Source organism: Lissotriton helveticus, chromosome 10, assembly GCF_964261635.1.
Source record: "Lissotriton helveticus chromosome 10, aLisHel1.1, whole genome shotgun sequence".
Lineage (NCBI taxonomy): Eukaryota > Metazoa > Chordata > Amphibia > Caudata > Salamandridae > Lissotriton > Lissotriton helveticus.
The window spans coordinates 637,659,190-637,674,359 of NC_136071.1; the positions used below are offsets into that span (position 1 = coordinate 637,659,190).

General features: G+C 49.2%; 1 protein-coding gene across 1 annotated transcript in view; it reads left to right on the plus strand.

Annotated features, from left to right (window-relative positions):
- RSL1D1 (ribosomal L1 domain containing 1) overlaps positions 1-15,170 on the plus strand; it is a 202,009-nt gene that overhangs the window by 164,956 nt on the left and 21,883 nt on the right. The window contains exons 6-7 of the mRNA XM_078663170.1: positions 3,614-3,707; positions 3,829-3,966. Coding sequence (XP_078519296.1) covers positions 3,614-3,707; positions 3,829-3,966 — 232 coding nt within the window. The remainder of the gene's footprint in view (positions 1-3,613; positions 3,708-3,828; positions 3,967-15,170) is intronic.

The window sequence follows — 15,170 nt, forward strand, 5'->3', positions numbered from 1 at the left end:
TCTCAATGAGACAGCAGTGGGTCAGGCAGTACTTCGGCATCTGTTCCATTGAGGTGAGCCACCACTGTCTACCCTAACTATTTTCAACTGTATCACATTTCCATATAGTAATTAGGTTATTGTCTTTAACGCTTCTGGAAGTTTTTTCCTTTACTGTTATGGTTATGTCTTTTATACTGTTTAGTGATTGGTTGCAGATTACACTGTTCAGATTCCTGTTAAGCTTCAAAACTATGGTAAATGTGCTACCAAACTGCTTGCTATTCTGATTCAAGCATGTGAATCTATGAAAGTTTCGATACTGGAGTAAGAAATAAGTTACTCTCCTGTAACTATTGTTCTCCGGCATTGGAATCTTTCATAGATTCACATGTGGTCCACTCCCCCCCACCCCCCCCCCCGCCCCCAACCCCTACCAGGGATAAGCTCACCTAGGTCTCAACAAGTTGTATATAGCACTTGCGCTCAAAAATCTGAGGCTCTTAACTAACCTCAGGAGTGTTCTAGAGGGTGATTGATGCTGATTGGTTGAGGCAAAATTGTGGTCCTTTTTAGGTCGAGCCTAGAGCAGTGCATGCGCTGCTGCTCGACATTTAGTATGGGGCTTTTCAGAGTGCTACCCACAAGCTTTTCCTGGCCTGAAGCTTACGTACACGCGTGCAGCTGCCATCTGCCTTTCTTATCTCTTCCTCCGCAGACACAGCACACCTCCCCCACTTGCAAAAACAGTAAACCTAGCTTCCTTCGTTTGATCCTCACCCACCTCCTAATATGCTCGTATTTCCCCACACGCCGTGAAACACTTGCAAGTGGGGGAGGTGTACTACGGCTTTCAATTTCGCAGCCGCAAGTTTGTTTTTCCTTTGGGAGAGGGCTTGTTCTGGGTCTTTCTATTTTTGGGGTGTGTTCTAAGACTTTTCTGTCTAACGTTCCCTAGCCTCGCAGTAAGGTCTAGCCCATTTGGACAGAACTCTGTGGGGGCGAGGGCGTCGTGCAGTCCCGCAGCTGCATCGGTATGTGATGGGTGGGATCTAATCCCGGGGGACAGCGGGCCTAAACTCCAGCTTCACAGGCTGTGTATCCATGCGAAAGACTTCCCTTCTCACCGCTGGCTCTGTTTTCACTTCATCTGGACCGTGCGGAGCAGCGTCGGTTCCTGGTTGGTATCTCTCGCACAAATATAAATGATTTCTAAAAAATGTAAAATGCACATGTACGCACACATTACACATGCTACATTGTACATCTGGTTCTGATGTTGATGTCCCTTTTCCTAGTCTTTCCTTCTTTCAGAGGCCGATAAAATTGTTATGATTGAGTTTGGTAATGAAGGCACTAATTAACTGGTAGGGCACCTCAGAAAGGCGCGCCTTTCAGGTCTGCCTGAGTGAGCAAACACAAGTTAAAATACGGACTAGGCCCACTCTACCATTTATCCTTATGAGGTCAATAAAATGGTATTGAGCTCCATGACCATCCTGCTATAAGCAAAGACCCGATTCAGTTTATGGTTCAGGTAAGTACGTTTTAAAATAGAATTCTTTCCAGTCTAGAAGTCAATGCGGCATTCAGATATAGTACACTGACTCACTGGACCAATCTCCAGGAGTTAAGGTGAGTGGTAGGCAAGGTTCAAGGCAGCACCAGCAAAGCAGCGGCATTAAGGCGGCTGGGTGCAGAGGTTTCAAAACCCCGTTTGGTGCTCGGTGTTACTCTATGGGGATTGGTCTTTGCCAAAGAGGTTGCAGGCTCGGACTGGGAGATCAATTGGGTTGAACCAACCGGAGGGGCTCGGGCCTCACAATGCTCTCGGACGTAGGGTCATCCATGGTTCTCTTCTCCATGCGAGAGGTGCATAGGTGTCTTTAGGCATTGGGTTTTCCTTATTGGGAGCAGTTGCGGTAGAGGGGGCCTGTGTGCAGAGGATGCAGGTGACGTCAAAGAGTTCATAAAAGGGAGGGGAGAGAACTCCGGTAGACTCGGTCGCTGACTGACCACAATGACATAGTCGGCCCACTTCAACTCAGGCTTGGAGTGATGGGTGGAGTGGTGTCTTCATACGTCAGGTTTCTGCGGTTACAGAGTCCTCACAGGAGTCTTAGGATACCTGCAGGTTTGCAGGGAAGCAGGTCTGCTACTTCTCGGGAGGTCTTGGTTCTTGGGTGAAGTGCTGGCAGGTCTCCCGGGGTTTGGGTACTCAACATCTACAGGACAAGTCAACTTTTTGCACAGTTGTCGAAGTGAGAAGGTAGGTCAGTAGGGCTGGCGCCAGGTCAGTTTCTGGATCTTTAGTTCTTGCAGGATGCAACTTTTCACGTCCTTTGTCTTTCAGGTCATCAGGAATTGCTGTTCTTGTTCCAGCGGCTCCCCTAAATACTGAATTTAGGGACGTTACAGGAGTAGTAACCAAGTGGCTACTGACTCTTGGGGTCACTACGCCTCGTATATAGCCACTTCCTGTGGAAAGCGGGTATAACCCTGTCCCAGAATTCCAAAATATGCCATCAGCTTATGGCTACTTCTGAAAAGTTGTGTCCACCTCAGTTTAGCCCACCTTAGGGGTCGTACTAGCCTGGGGGTGGCACGCCTACCTGACTAGCTAATTTTCCCACCTGTCTAGGTGCCAAAGGGGGTTGGTATCCTCTCCTGTGAGGGGAGCCAGATTCAGATTTGAAAGGCAGCTGCTGTCTGAAGCTTGCCTGCCTAGGATGGTTAATCAGCAGGTCATCTTTTGGGAGGGAGTGTTACACCCTGTTCCCGGACAGGCTTTTGTTCTGGGTCTCCTGAGGGCAGAAGGCTTTCACCCTAGAAGGGCAGAACAATGTCTTGGATGACAGGCTGGCCTAATCCAGTCACTGAGCACACCAGAGGCTGGTGGGTTTTCAGGGGGCACCTCTTAAGGTGCTCTCTGTGTACATGTGTTGGTAAACCCAAACTGGAATCCGTGTTGGTTTATCAATACAAAATGTGTGATACCAAACATCCCTATTTTCAGTAAAACCATCATGTAGCTGGTTAAATCATTTTCACCAGTGTCCAGCACATGTTCTAGAATGGCTTTCCTGTTCTTGCAGAAATGGAACGGACCAGCACAAGGGCATATCTGCTCATGCAGGTATGCCCTCACATGTAATACCAAGTACCCTGCCTTAGTGTATACGGCCTGCTGTAGGGGTAACTTACAAGTACTACATGCAGTGTTGGAGGGCCTGGCACACAGGAATGTGTGTCAGAACGGGTTTTCACTTTAGGGGGGGGGGGGGGTACTGCAACAAAAAAGCCCTGTTTCTTACAATGGCTAATTAAGCATTACAAATTAGGCTAAGCTGACTCCTCTAAAGGTCAGAAGGGAATGGGTTTTGCGACCCAATCAAGTAATGCTTGTTGGTTGAGAGCATTACTTTTTTAGTTTAGTATTTATGTCTGCTAAGCTGCTATACTGCTTAGCATAAAGAAGTGACTAAATAGAAATGGACCCTGGGGACTGATCATTTGCTATGTGTTCCATACTGGTAGAGCTAAATATATTTACATAAATAAATTATAACCTGTACATATGTAGGCAATCATAGTTGCCAATTAGAAGTCCCACACTTTTTTGTTTCTTTTTCAGTGCAGCACGAATTGGCCACACTGGAATGAAAGTAGAGGAGCTTGTAGAAAACATTAAATCTTCTGCCACTGTAATTGGAGAAAAGTTACCAAAGGTTAGTTTTTGTACATCTTTTGACGTTTGTCTATTTGTCTATTTGTATACTTTCTCTTCAAAAAATGTTAAGTTGTAACCTTCCTTACCCAATCTCATTGTTCCATTTATTTCTTTGACAGAAATGGAAGAATGTGAAACTTCTGCACTTAAAAACCACATCATCTGTTGCTCTGCCAATATTTACATCTAACATTACCAACGTGGATGACCTTGACACGCTCAACGCAATTGCTTCAAAAGAAAAGAAGCCAGAAAAGGTTTGCTTTGACATTATGTTAAAAATATTCTTTTGCTGTAATGCCATTGTTCATCTTCTAATGCAATGCAAAAAGTTTCCCTTTTGTATTAGTCCTAGGAAAATAGAATTTCTAAGGCTGAATTTTTCATAGCTTCACATCTAATTATTTTCACGTATCAGACAGTTAACATCTGGTACATTTCAGGTAGTATTATTAATCTCTTAAGTACGGATGTCAGCCAGTGGCCAACATCTGCACTACTTCCTAGTGTGTCTGTCGGCTATTGGCCTACACTGGGGAGGCATATAAAGGAACTCTAGTCCATTCCTTTATTCTATTTGAACCTCGGCTGCTTAGGAAGAGCTTCCCGAGCAGCCGGAGTATTTGTTTTCTATTCTGTAATGACTATCAGTTCTCAGAGCAGGGGATAATACGCCCACTAGACACCAGGGGATAAAATAAAACATGAGGATGGGCTAACCATCATGGGAATGTTCATACGCAGAAAGGGCACATGCAAGCCTTTCTGCACCACCTGGAATGCCCCCACACCCCTGGGGGGGGGGGGGCGCGAGGGCAGAAAACCTACTAGATGCCAGGAGGAAAATAAGGGTGGGAGCGGCCCGAAAAATGGCTCAACAGTCTTTCTGCATCCCCGCCCACCCAGGAGGCAGAAGCGGCTATAGATCCCCCACTTGCGCCCCACCAGGGGCAGAAGGGTAGAAAGCCCACTAGACACCAGAGACTGCATTCATGCACTAATTGTTTGGCTGGTGTGACCCCTCTTGGTATGGGTCCCTGCTCTCATTCATACCATAGTCCAAAACACTTACACCCCCAACCAGGCACGGCCGCCTGACTTCCTCCGGGCCGATCTCGGCAATGCAGTTGCTGCTCCACTTTACCGAAGCACAGGGTGGGCTCCCGCCTTCGTTTAAAATAAATATAATGGTGGGGTGGGCACCCGCCACAACAGCACCCAAGCGGGGTGGGCACCTGCGATAAAACAGGCACAACTGCGGGGTGGGCTCCCGTTTTCCAGGTACCGATGCGGGGTGGGCTCCCGCTCGGTTTTTAGCATAAATAGGCGGCAACAACGCGGGGTGGGCTCCCGCTTTTCCCCATGCCAAGTAGGGGAATCCCACACGAGGTCCCACACGAGGCAGCTTTGCGCTGCAGGCCACCAGCAGTTCCCCTGGGCAGAAATATAGCGCTCCAGGGCAAAAGTCAGGCGCTCTGCAACATTAAGTAAAGCGCTCTTCCAAATGAAAAATAAAGCGCTCACAGGCGCTGTGAGAAAGTGCCATCTTTCTTGCATTGGTATGCCTCCAGTTTTTGCTGAACCCCTGATGTGGTTTGACTGAGTGTGCCCTGAGCTCCTGCCAACCAGGTGCCCCAGGGCCTGTGTTACTTCCCTAAAACTGTGTTGAAACTAAAACCCAATTGGCATCTCTGGCCACCTGTCAGCCCCTAGTAGATGGTACCCAGGGCATGGTGATCAGAGAAGACCCTCTAAGGGCTGCAGCACTTATTGTGCCACCCTTAGGGGGTCCTGTACCTTGACACCCACACACTGCCTTTGCAGGGTGAGTGTCTAAGTACAGTACTAAACAAAGAGTCGACATGGCACACATCCCTGTGTGCCATGCCCACAAGACCCACTGCCCTGGCATACCTCAGTCACCCCTCTAGCTAGGTGCCCTATGCCAGTGGTGCATGAGCCCTGTGCCCCTACAGTACCCAGGGCCATTCCTGGACACTAAGTGCAGTGATGCCATTAAGAGTATGTGGTGCTGGGAGGTCGTCATTACGAACTCCACAGCACCATAATGGCTGCACTGAAGACTGACCAGTTTGATATCAAACTTGTCAGCACATTAAACCCGCACTGATGCCAGTGTGGGATTTAATGTAAAATGCACTGGAGGGCATCTTAGAGATGCCCCCTGAAAACCCCCGCTCTCCTGGGCCTGCAACAATGCACATCCTGGGCGGGGTGCTAGGTCTCCTCCCCCAGGCTTCAAAGGCCCTCCCGCCTTTGTGAGCTTCGCCAGACCACTTGCTGTACTCAGCAACTGGCCCCCACCATTTCTGACCCCCACTCTGGCAGGACGACTGGCGGGGAACCCTACGTCAGGAAGGGGGGTGTGCCAGCCTGTGCCAACCCCACCCCTCAGGTGGGAGAGGCGAGGTGAAGCACGACCCCGGGCTCCGGCCATCTTGAAGATGGGGAGCCCTGCCCAATCACAGCTAGGCCCCTGCCCCCCTCCCACAGGAGAGAAGCAGATTAGGGGGTGTACCCACCCCAGGACAGGGACCTATTGGTCCCTGCCCTACCTGTAAAGCCCCTAAATTCAGTATTTCGGGGCACCCTGAACCTTCCTTCCCCAGATCCCGATAAGCAAACAAGAAAGAAGATCAAGAAGAAACGCCGTGCAGCTTAGAACAGGACAACACCAACTGACTTGGCCCCAGCCCTACCGGCCTGTCTACCCTGGAACCTGCCCCTGCTAAATCCCGGTGACTCCTGCGGACAGCAACCTTGGAAAACCCGGAGGACCTGCCTGCCTTGACCCTCTCAAAGACTGGGACTCCCCTGAGCAGAGGCTCTGCTCCAACAATCATACCCTTGGTGCCAGCCAGGAACCGCGAATCCAGCCCACTCTGCACCCGCCGAACCCAGCCCGTGCCAGAGTGACTCAAGACAACGAGGACATCCCCCCAGCGACTGGGACCCAAAGTCCAGTGCCCAAAGACCCTCCTCGATGACCCAGACAACGGCTGCAGCCTCAGAACCAGGGACCCCACTAACCGCGACCAGCCGAGGGCAAGATTTCCAGACACCCCGGCGCCCCACGCCCCCCTGTGCCCTCCTTTAGGGTACTCCCCTCTTCCCCAAGAACCCAACTTAACTCTCGAAGTGGTGGTCGCACCTGAAGAATCTCCGTCCCGAGCCTGCAGCCTTTGTTCACCTTGTAACTTTCTCATTGGATAACATTGAGCGCCCAACGGCTCAAAAGCACCCTGCACCCAGCCACCCGAATGCCCCTGGAAGTGCAACTACTACCCTACTCTACTTCCCCACTTGCCCTGAGTAAGTGACCAGGAGCTCGGCTCCCACAGCCGCGTGGCCTGCCTGCTTGCAGCCACCAACCAAAGGCCCCCTACCCTCCATTGGATTGCATTGGCCCTACTCTCTCTGCACCTGGCTGCCCCTGTGCAGCTGAGGGTGTAACAACTGTACCTTTCCGACCATGGGAGACCCCTGAGTCGAGTACTCACCTGAAAGCAGATAACTCGCTTTCCTTCCATAGGCTCACATTGACTGGTTATCACTGAAATTTCTTCTAAGTGTCGATTTTTTTAAACTTTAAAATATTCCTCTAAAATCAGCTAAATAACGATTTCCAAAATACTCACCTGGGATCAGGAGAGAAGCCAGTGCTGTACCTTCTAGTTCAGTATTGAACCGCAAAAGTAATCTAAACCGTACTTACCAGTTACCGGTATTTTCTTCCTTACGAAACCATTGACTGATTTTCTCTGAAATTTCTTTTAAGTGTCGATTTTTGCAAATTACAAATATTCTTTCAAAATCGTACCAAATACTAAAACGTGATTACTTACCGGTCTTAGGTAGAGGTCCCAGTGCTGAACCTAGGAGTCCAGTAGTGGATTACAAAAGTAATGAGAACCTACTTTACCTGTGACTTGAATTTCCTTCCATAGGATAACATTGGTAGTGTCAACTTTGAAAATACATTTATATCCTTTAAAAATTGCAACTGTAACCAAAACGCTTTTACTTAACTGTTTACAGCGTAGGTCCCGGGATGAATCCAGGATCCAGTCCTGTGGTTAGAAAAGTAATCCTGAAAGTAATCAACTGCCTTTTATGTAGAAAAGCCAATTGAGCTCAATGTTAAATTGTGTTTAGAATTGTTGCCTATTGCAACCCCTTACTAACTATTGTATTTACCAAGTCTATTGCCATTCTGCAAAGTAATTTCCTAAAGTCACTCATATTGAGAAAAGTATATTTTTATACCTCTTGGTTCTAAAATAAAACAACAAATATCTTTGGATATAAAAACAATTGACCTGGAGTTCAGTTCTTGAGTGTGTGAAACCTTTTGCTGACTGACTGTGTACAACAAATGCTTTACACTGTCATCTGGCACTGCCTTACTGCTTGACCAAGCTACTACTTTAGAGAGTAAGGTCAGATCTGACTTTAACCTCTGTTATACCTCCTGGGGATTGGGTACTCTATACACCCTGTACCTGGCTTTGGGTCCAGTATATATAGAGCATGGGTACTCACAAACTTTCTCTCGGGGGCCAAATTTACAGTGTGGTTTGTGGCCGAGGGCCGCACCGGTGGGGGCGGGGTCAGAGGTGGAGTGGGCGGGGCTAAAACAATAAGAAAACTTGTGACCATGAGGTTGCACACAGGTCCCTGCAGCAGATGCCTTCATCCACTGAGCCACCAGACCTAGCATACATACATCTCTCTCTCCCTCCTGCCCTCCCTCTCCCTCCTGCCCTCCCTCCTGTCCTCCCTCCTGCCCTCTCTCTCCCTCCTGCCCTCTCTCTCCCTCCTGCCATCCCTCTCCCTCCCGCCTTCTCTCTCCCTCCTGCCCTTCCCCTCTCTCTCCCTCCTGCCCTTCCCCTCTCTCTCCCTCCTGCCCTTCCCCTCTCTCTCCCTCCTGCCCTTCCCCTCTCTCTCCCTCCTGCCCTCCCTCCTGCCCTCCCTCCTGCCCTCCTGCCCTCCCTCCTGCCCTCCCTCCTGCCCTCCCTCCTGCCCTCCCTCCTGCCCTCCCTCTCCATCTCTCTTTCCATCTAGCACTCTCTCCCTCCCCTCTGTCATCTCACTGTGTGTGTGTGTCTGTCTGTGTCAGCCTTCAGCCCGGGCTGAGACAGCTTCCTCAGCGCACACACACAGAAAGATCCCTATCTGGCAAGAAGTTTCTCATGACTAAAATGCAGTTTGCGCGCCCTTCTGATAATTATAGGAGTGTCCACGCGACTGTGAGTGAATGGACACCGCATCAGGGTCATTAAAGGGGGGGGGGGGGGCAGAGAGACAGCCGTCCATCAGTCGCACCAAAGTACTTAGCAGGTCTTTAAAAGACCATTTACATATTATTGAGGCTTTGTTGTAGCGCCCCTGCATCTCCACTCTGACAATCATCTTGCCCGGCCCCACAGAGCAGAGGCTTTGTTGTATTTCACCGCTTAGCACCCCAGCATCTCCACTCTGCGGGGGCCGGGGGTGGGGGGGGGAGAAGTGATTGTCAGAGTGGAGATGCAGGGGCACTAAGAGATGAAATACAACAAAGCCTCTGCTCTGTGGGGGCGGGGCAGCAGTGATTATCAAAATCTCCGAGTCAATCGCTGCTGCGGCGGTTTGCCAACACTAATAAATTATTTTTTTAAGCACAGGTACGATTGTCTCGAAGGTCCACGGGCCGCCAAGGAAGGCTTGCCGGGCCGCATCTGGCCCGCGGGCCGTACTATGAGTACCTCTGATATAGAGCCACTTTACTTTCATGCAGGCGCTGTAGTCCCAAGTAAGCCCTTTACGATGAAGGGGGGGGGGCAAAGGCCTGGGCCCAGGCAGGCTAGCTCACAGGGCCCTCCAGCAGGGAGGCAGTTCCTAGTGGCGGTTCTTCCTGGAGCCCATCAGCGGCAGCAGGCTCCCTGAAGTCAGGAACAGCACAACACTTCATGGGGTCACGGGCCCTTCTTTTATACACCCTTTTCCTTTGTGTCACAGCACAGGGCTTAGGGATACCAGTCAGAACTGGTTTGGGGGAGCTTTGGAGCACTTTGTTTTGCTCAGCTCCTCTCTCCTTTTTCAGGTGGGGACTTGTCATCCGGCAAACCACAGGGGGGCGGAGCCAGCAGTCCCTAGGGCAGGCACACTCCTATTCAGTGGCCAGGGACTGCTCCTCCCACGACTTAAAATGTAGATGGCTCATTCAGCCTAGCGTTGACTCATCCTGCCCCTCCTGCAACCACCCACACCATCCAGCCCCTGTCACTCAAAAGCCAGTGGCATTTCTAAAATATCCATAACACATCTGTGCACACCATTGCGCAGCATTTATTAATACAATTTCACACATACCAGACTTGACCACTCGGCTCCTCTCATAACCGGAATTACCACTGACCCACACTGACCAGGGAATCCCCATTCATTCCTATGGGAGGGCAGGCCAACCTTACAAATGTAACACAGAGAGCGCACGCACTTTACACTGGACCACAGTGATAAAGTGCCTAGAGGCCTAAAACCATCAACACTACACAGGAAAAGGCTAGGAGACAGGCAAAAAGTTTAGGGGTGAAACTTCCAAAAGGTCCAAGTCCAACAGTAAGGTTATATCTAACTTTAGCCTCTGCCAAACCTCTGTGGACTCTGTGCACATTGTACCTTACTTTGGTGCAGTATATACAGAGCCACTTTCTTACAAATAGGTCTCGCATTTATGCGAGTTTGAGCTATTGACATTGAAAATAATGCCTTTTATTTTTGTTTTCGTTTTTAAAACCTAAATAAAAGGCAGTGACATTTACAATGTAAATAGCTTAAACTCGTGTAAATGCGAGACCTATTGCATTGGTAATGCTTGTTTACAATGTAAGACTGCTTGTTGCGTGTGCTTTCCAGAGGTGCAACTACTGACTTTGCTGAAAATAAACTCTTCTGCTACAAGCCAAGTTAGCATGCTGATGTAATATATTGTGGTATTTCGTTAGCCATAATTTGCACTCATTGTGGGTCGCTTACAATGTTTGTTTACAACAGAAAGACTTTGCCATAGCTACATAATTGAACAGCAGTGGTGGTTGCTGTGGCAGAAGCGATGGTATGTCGGCCAACCATTGCGACGCAGATAGAAAACCCCACAGAAGACTCATTGGGCTTCAGGGGGGGAGGAGAGTCTGGGACATCGGTCACCGCACACCGTGCAAAATCAGGATTGTGGGCAGGGCGAAATAAATGAAGACATTTCAGTTTTCACTGGGACTAAAGCAATGGAGCAGCTCAGATGTACTTTGACAGTAACGCGAATATCTAAAAAGCGCAATTCGTTAACAGCCAAGAAAAGGGGCATGAGAGCAGAAAAACTAGACTAGTCAGTCACAATCTGTATACTATTCCCAGATGAGTGACAATTCGCAATCTGAGTCCAACAATAGGAACGAAAATATAGAATTTGTGCGCACGATATGAATGTGTGGACATTGGTACACAGCTCCGAACTGAGAGGGTAAATGCACAACGCGGGGTCATATAAGTATGTGGGGTCACACTGTGATGAAAAGAGGCGCCCGCTGGACTTTGTAGAATACAATAAAAAGAAAGTGGAAGCGTGCCCAAGTGAAAGTACGCCATGTGCGCGCTGTGCTGAAACGCCGTGATGAAAAGAGACGCCCGCGGGACTGGTGAGAATACAGTACCACAAACTGGAAGCGCGCCATGCCCACACATAGTTCGTGTGCACATCTTCTGTCGGCGAGCAGGAGACAGGGAGGGAACAAAACATGCCTCCCTTCCAATGAAAAGCATCCATTTTGGACCCGTGCCAAACAGAAGCATGGGTGGAGCTTTCACCCGCTACTGAAGTAAAATGGACGACAATAGATCTCGCAAGCGTGTAGCGCATGCGCTGCGTCGCTTGGCGAGACCTAAAAAGGGGCACTTTCTTACACCTAGATGCATTTTCATTACTTTCCATCAGGAGCAGTTAACAAAATTATGCAAATCTGTTGAACAGTCAAAGAGGAAACTGCGGGAAAGTACCCCTTTTGCATGGTTGCCCCCACTTTTCTCCTGATGGTGATGGTCTTTGAGTGTCCCCCGGGTCCTTGCCAACCACATACCCAGGCCCCATGTTCTTTCCCTAAAACTGTATTGTGTACCCCCCAAATTGGCACCTCTGGCCACATGTAAGTCACTTGTAAAATGAACCCTTAAGTACCATGGGGCCTGTGACCAGAGAAGGCCTCTAAGGACTGCAGCACTTATTGTGCCACCCTTAAGTCCTGTACCTTACCCCACACACACTGCCATTGCATGCTGAGCGTTTTGGTACAGAGAAAAGTGAAGTCGACATGGCACACATCCCTGTGCCCCATGCCTACAACCCACTGCCTATGGCATAGATCATCCTCCCTTCTAGCTGGGCGCACTATGCCACTGGTGCAGGCGCATGAGTCCTGTACCCCTACAGTGTCTTAGTCTATTCTTAGACATTGTAAGTGCAGTAAAGCCATAAAGAGTATATGGTCTGGGAGTTTGTCATTACGAACTCCACTGCACCATAATAGCTTTTCTGAAATCTGGGGAGTTTGGTATCCAGATTCTCAGCACATTAAACCTACACTGATGCCAGTGTGGGATTTAATGAAAAACAGAGGGCATCTTAGAGATGCCCCCTGAAAAACGACTAGTGTCCTCGCTGAGTGGCTGCTCGCCAGCTGCCACCCCCAGACATGTTTCTGGACCCCTGGGTCGAGATCCTCTCGGGTCTTGAAACAAAGCACATCCTGGGAAGATATGCCAAACCCCCTCCCCCAGGATGGGCAGGGTCCACGAAGGGGAAGCTCCAACGGCTTGCCACTTTTGTGAGCTGACCCAGCCATTTGCTGCTCCCAGCAACTGGCCCCCACCAGTTCTGACCGCAACTTTGGATGGGAGAATCGGTGGAAAAACCAAGATAGGTGGAGAGATGTGCCCACATTTGCCAACCCCACCCCTCAGGTGGGGGAAGCCTCAGTGAAGCACAACTCTGTCCCCGCCATCTTGATGATCGGGGTACCCAGCCGACCAAAGTGAGACTTATGCCCCCCCTCCCACTGGAGGGTGGCATAATGGGGGGTGTACCCACCCTAAAGAAGGGACCCATTAGTCCCAACCTGTACCTACCTGAAACACCCCTAAATCTAGTATTTAGGGGCAACCCCGAACGTTGCCTCCTCAGACAAGAAGGCCTGAAGAGCCATGCTGAAGGAAGAAGAGGACGACAACAACTGACTTGGCCCCAGCCCTACCGGCCTGTCTCGACCTGCTCCAGTGCAATCCCGGAGTGTCCTGGATCCAGCAGCCCCCCATAACCCGGAGGACATGCCCTGCCTTCACGGAAAAGACTTTGTCTCCTGTAAGCACCGGATGTGCTCATCAACAGCCTCTGGCTCTGGCCAAATCTGCGAGTCTGCACCCGCCACCCACGGCCCAAGCCAGAGTGGCCCAACACCATGAGGAGGTCTCCCTGGTGATCCTGACCTGGGATTTGGTGAAGCCTGACCTACCACAAGTCTCCAGATCGTTCCTGGTAAGGAAAACCAGACGCTAAAGGACACCCCTGCAGGTGACATCACGCGGCCTTGTGTGGCCCAACTGTGTGGCCCGGCATCCCTTTACATCACAACTTTCCTCTCCAACTGGTGGTGGCCTCCAGAAAATTTGCGTCCCTGAGCCTGCAGTGTTTGTTGAAAGCGTAGAATCCCCATTGAAAACAGGGCACCCAACGCCAAAACCGCTCCCTACACCCGGCCACCCCTGAGGGTGCACTTTGTGTGCTAACTTGAAACCCCCCTTTGCCCTGGGCTTAACTTCAGGAGCTTTGCTTCCTCAACTTTGTGGCCTGCTGGTGAGCAGCCACCAACCGGAGGCCTGCTATCCCCCATTGGATAACATTGGGCCTCAGCACTCTGCACCCGGCCACCCTAGTGCTGCTGAGGGTGCTCTTGGACTGCATCCTTTACCCTGGGGGTACCCTTGTTCTAACCCCAGAAACTCAACCCTAAAGACCATTTACTTACCCTCAAAATGATAACCCCATTTGTTTCCATAGGATTTCATCGACTGTTTTCTTTTGAAAAACATCGAAATATTGAGTGTTTTGTATGGAAACCTAAAACTGTTTTGATAAAAACTGTTGTACTCCCCTTTTATCCAGTTAATGTCCCAGGATGATATCTAGGCATGTCACACTGAGTAGAAAAAGTAATCTGAAAAGTACTTTAAAAAGTAGTCACAAAGTAACTGAAAAGTAATTTCAACGGTTTCTGAACATTTGACCTACCTTCAACTGTATTATACGAGAAAAATATTATTTTACTTACCTGCACCAAGTCTGGCTTGGTTCTAAAAATAAAATACAACCAAGAAATATTTTTTGATACAAACAGTTGGTCTGAGTTCAGTCTTTGAGTGGGTGATATCATTTCTTGCCTGAGTGTGTACAATAAATGCTTAACATTACCCTCTGATAAAGCCTTACTGCCCACCCATACTACCACAAAAGGTGTTCTCAAGTTTTACCTCTTTAAGCCACTGGAGACCCTCTGGACTCTATGCACACTATACCTTACTTTGGTATAGTATATACCGAGACAGCTTCCTACAGAAACCCATTTTGCTTCTTATGTGATTGGTTGTTGTCAGTAGTTTTTTGTAACGTGTAGTGTTATCACCCACAATTTGTAATTGTTTAGCGCATTATTTCTTTTTTAGGTTATTCCATGTTACTCCTTAGGTGAACTACCACAGTGCCTCAAAAGGCCATATCACATGTTACTATACGACATTTGAGGTATTCCATGAGTTAGAAAAAAAACTTTTGGTCAACAAGTCTTGCGCTGTGCATGAAGCCATAAGCCTCTCCTTCAACACTACTCAGACACTAGCTAGTCCTTTAAAACAATTTTGACAAAGGATGAGAGCTGAAGTTGATTTGCTCTTGGGAGTGCCTGGCTTCCACCATTGGCACCTGCAGCTTCTGCCAGGCCTTAACCTCTTCGCTGCTAGGCCTCTCGTTCCCCCAGTCCCCCCAGGTGAGTCCGTTTTTGGCTATTTGGGTAGTCCGCGCTTAGGCCCCTGTAACCACATAAGGTATCCACGCCAGATTTGCGTCCTTTTCTTCCAACATCATGGGTTTGTTTAAGGTACCCAGGGTTTGTTGATTTCCCCTGGAGGGGACCCAGAAATTAGCTGAAATACTGCAAATGGTATCAACAAAGGTTTTGCAGCGTGAATCTGTCGGGATTCTCTATGCTGTGCATTATTCCGCCATCTAGTGGTTGGGTCTTGAATTGTAGGGTTTTTTTTTTTCGTGGCCCAGGTGGGCATTGACATACCACCATTTGGTGTCCTTCGTGACATCGACCCGCTACCTCCGGAAGCTCCCACCTTTGGTCGCCATCTT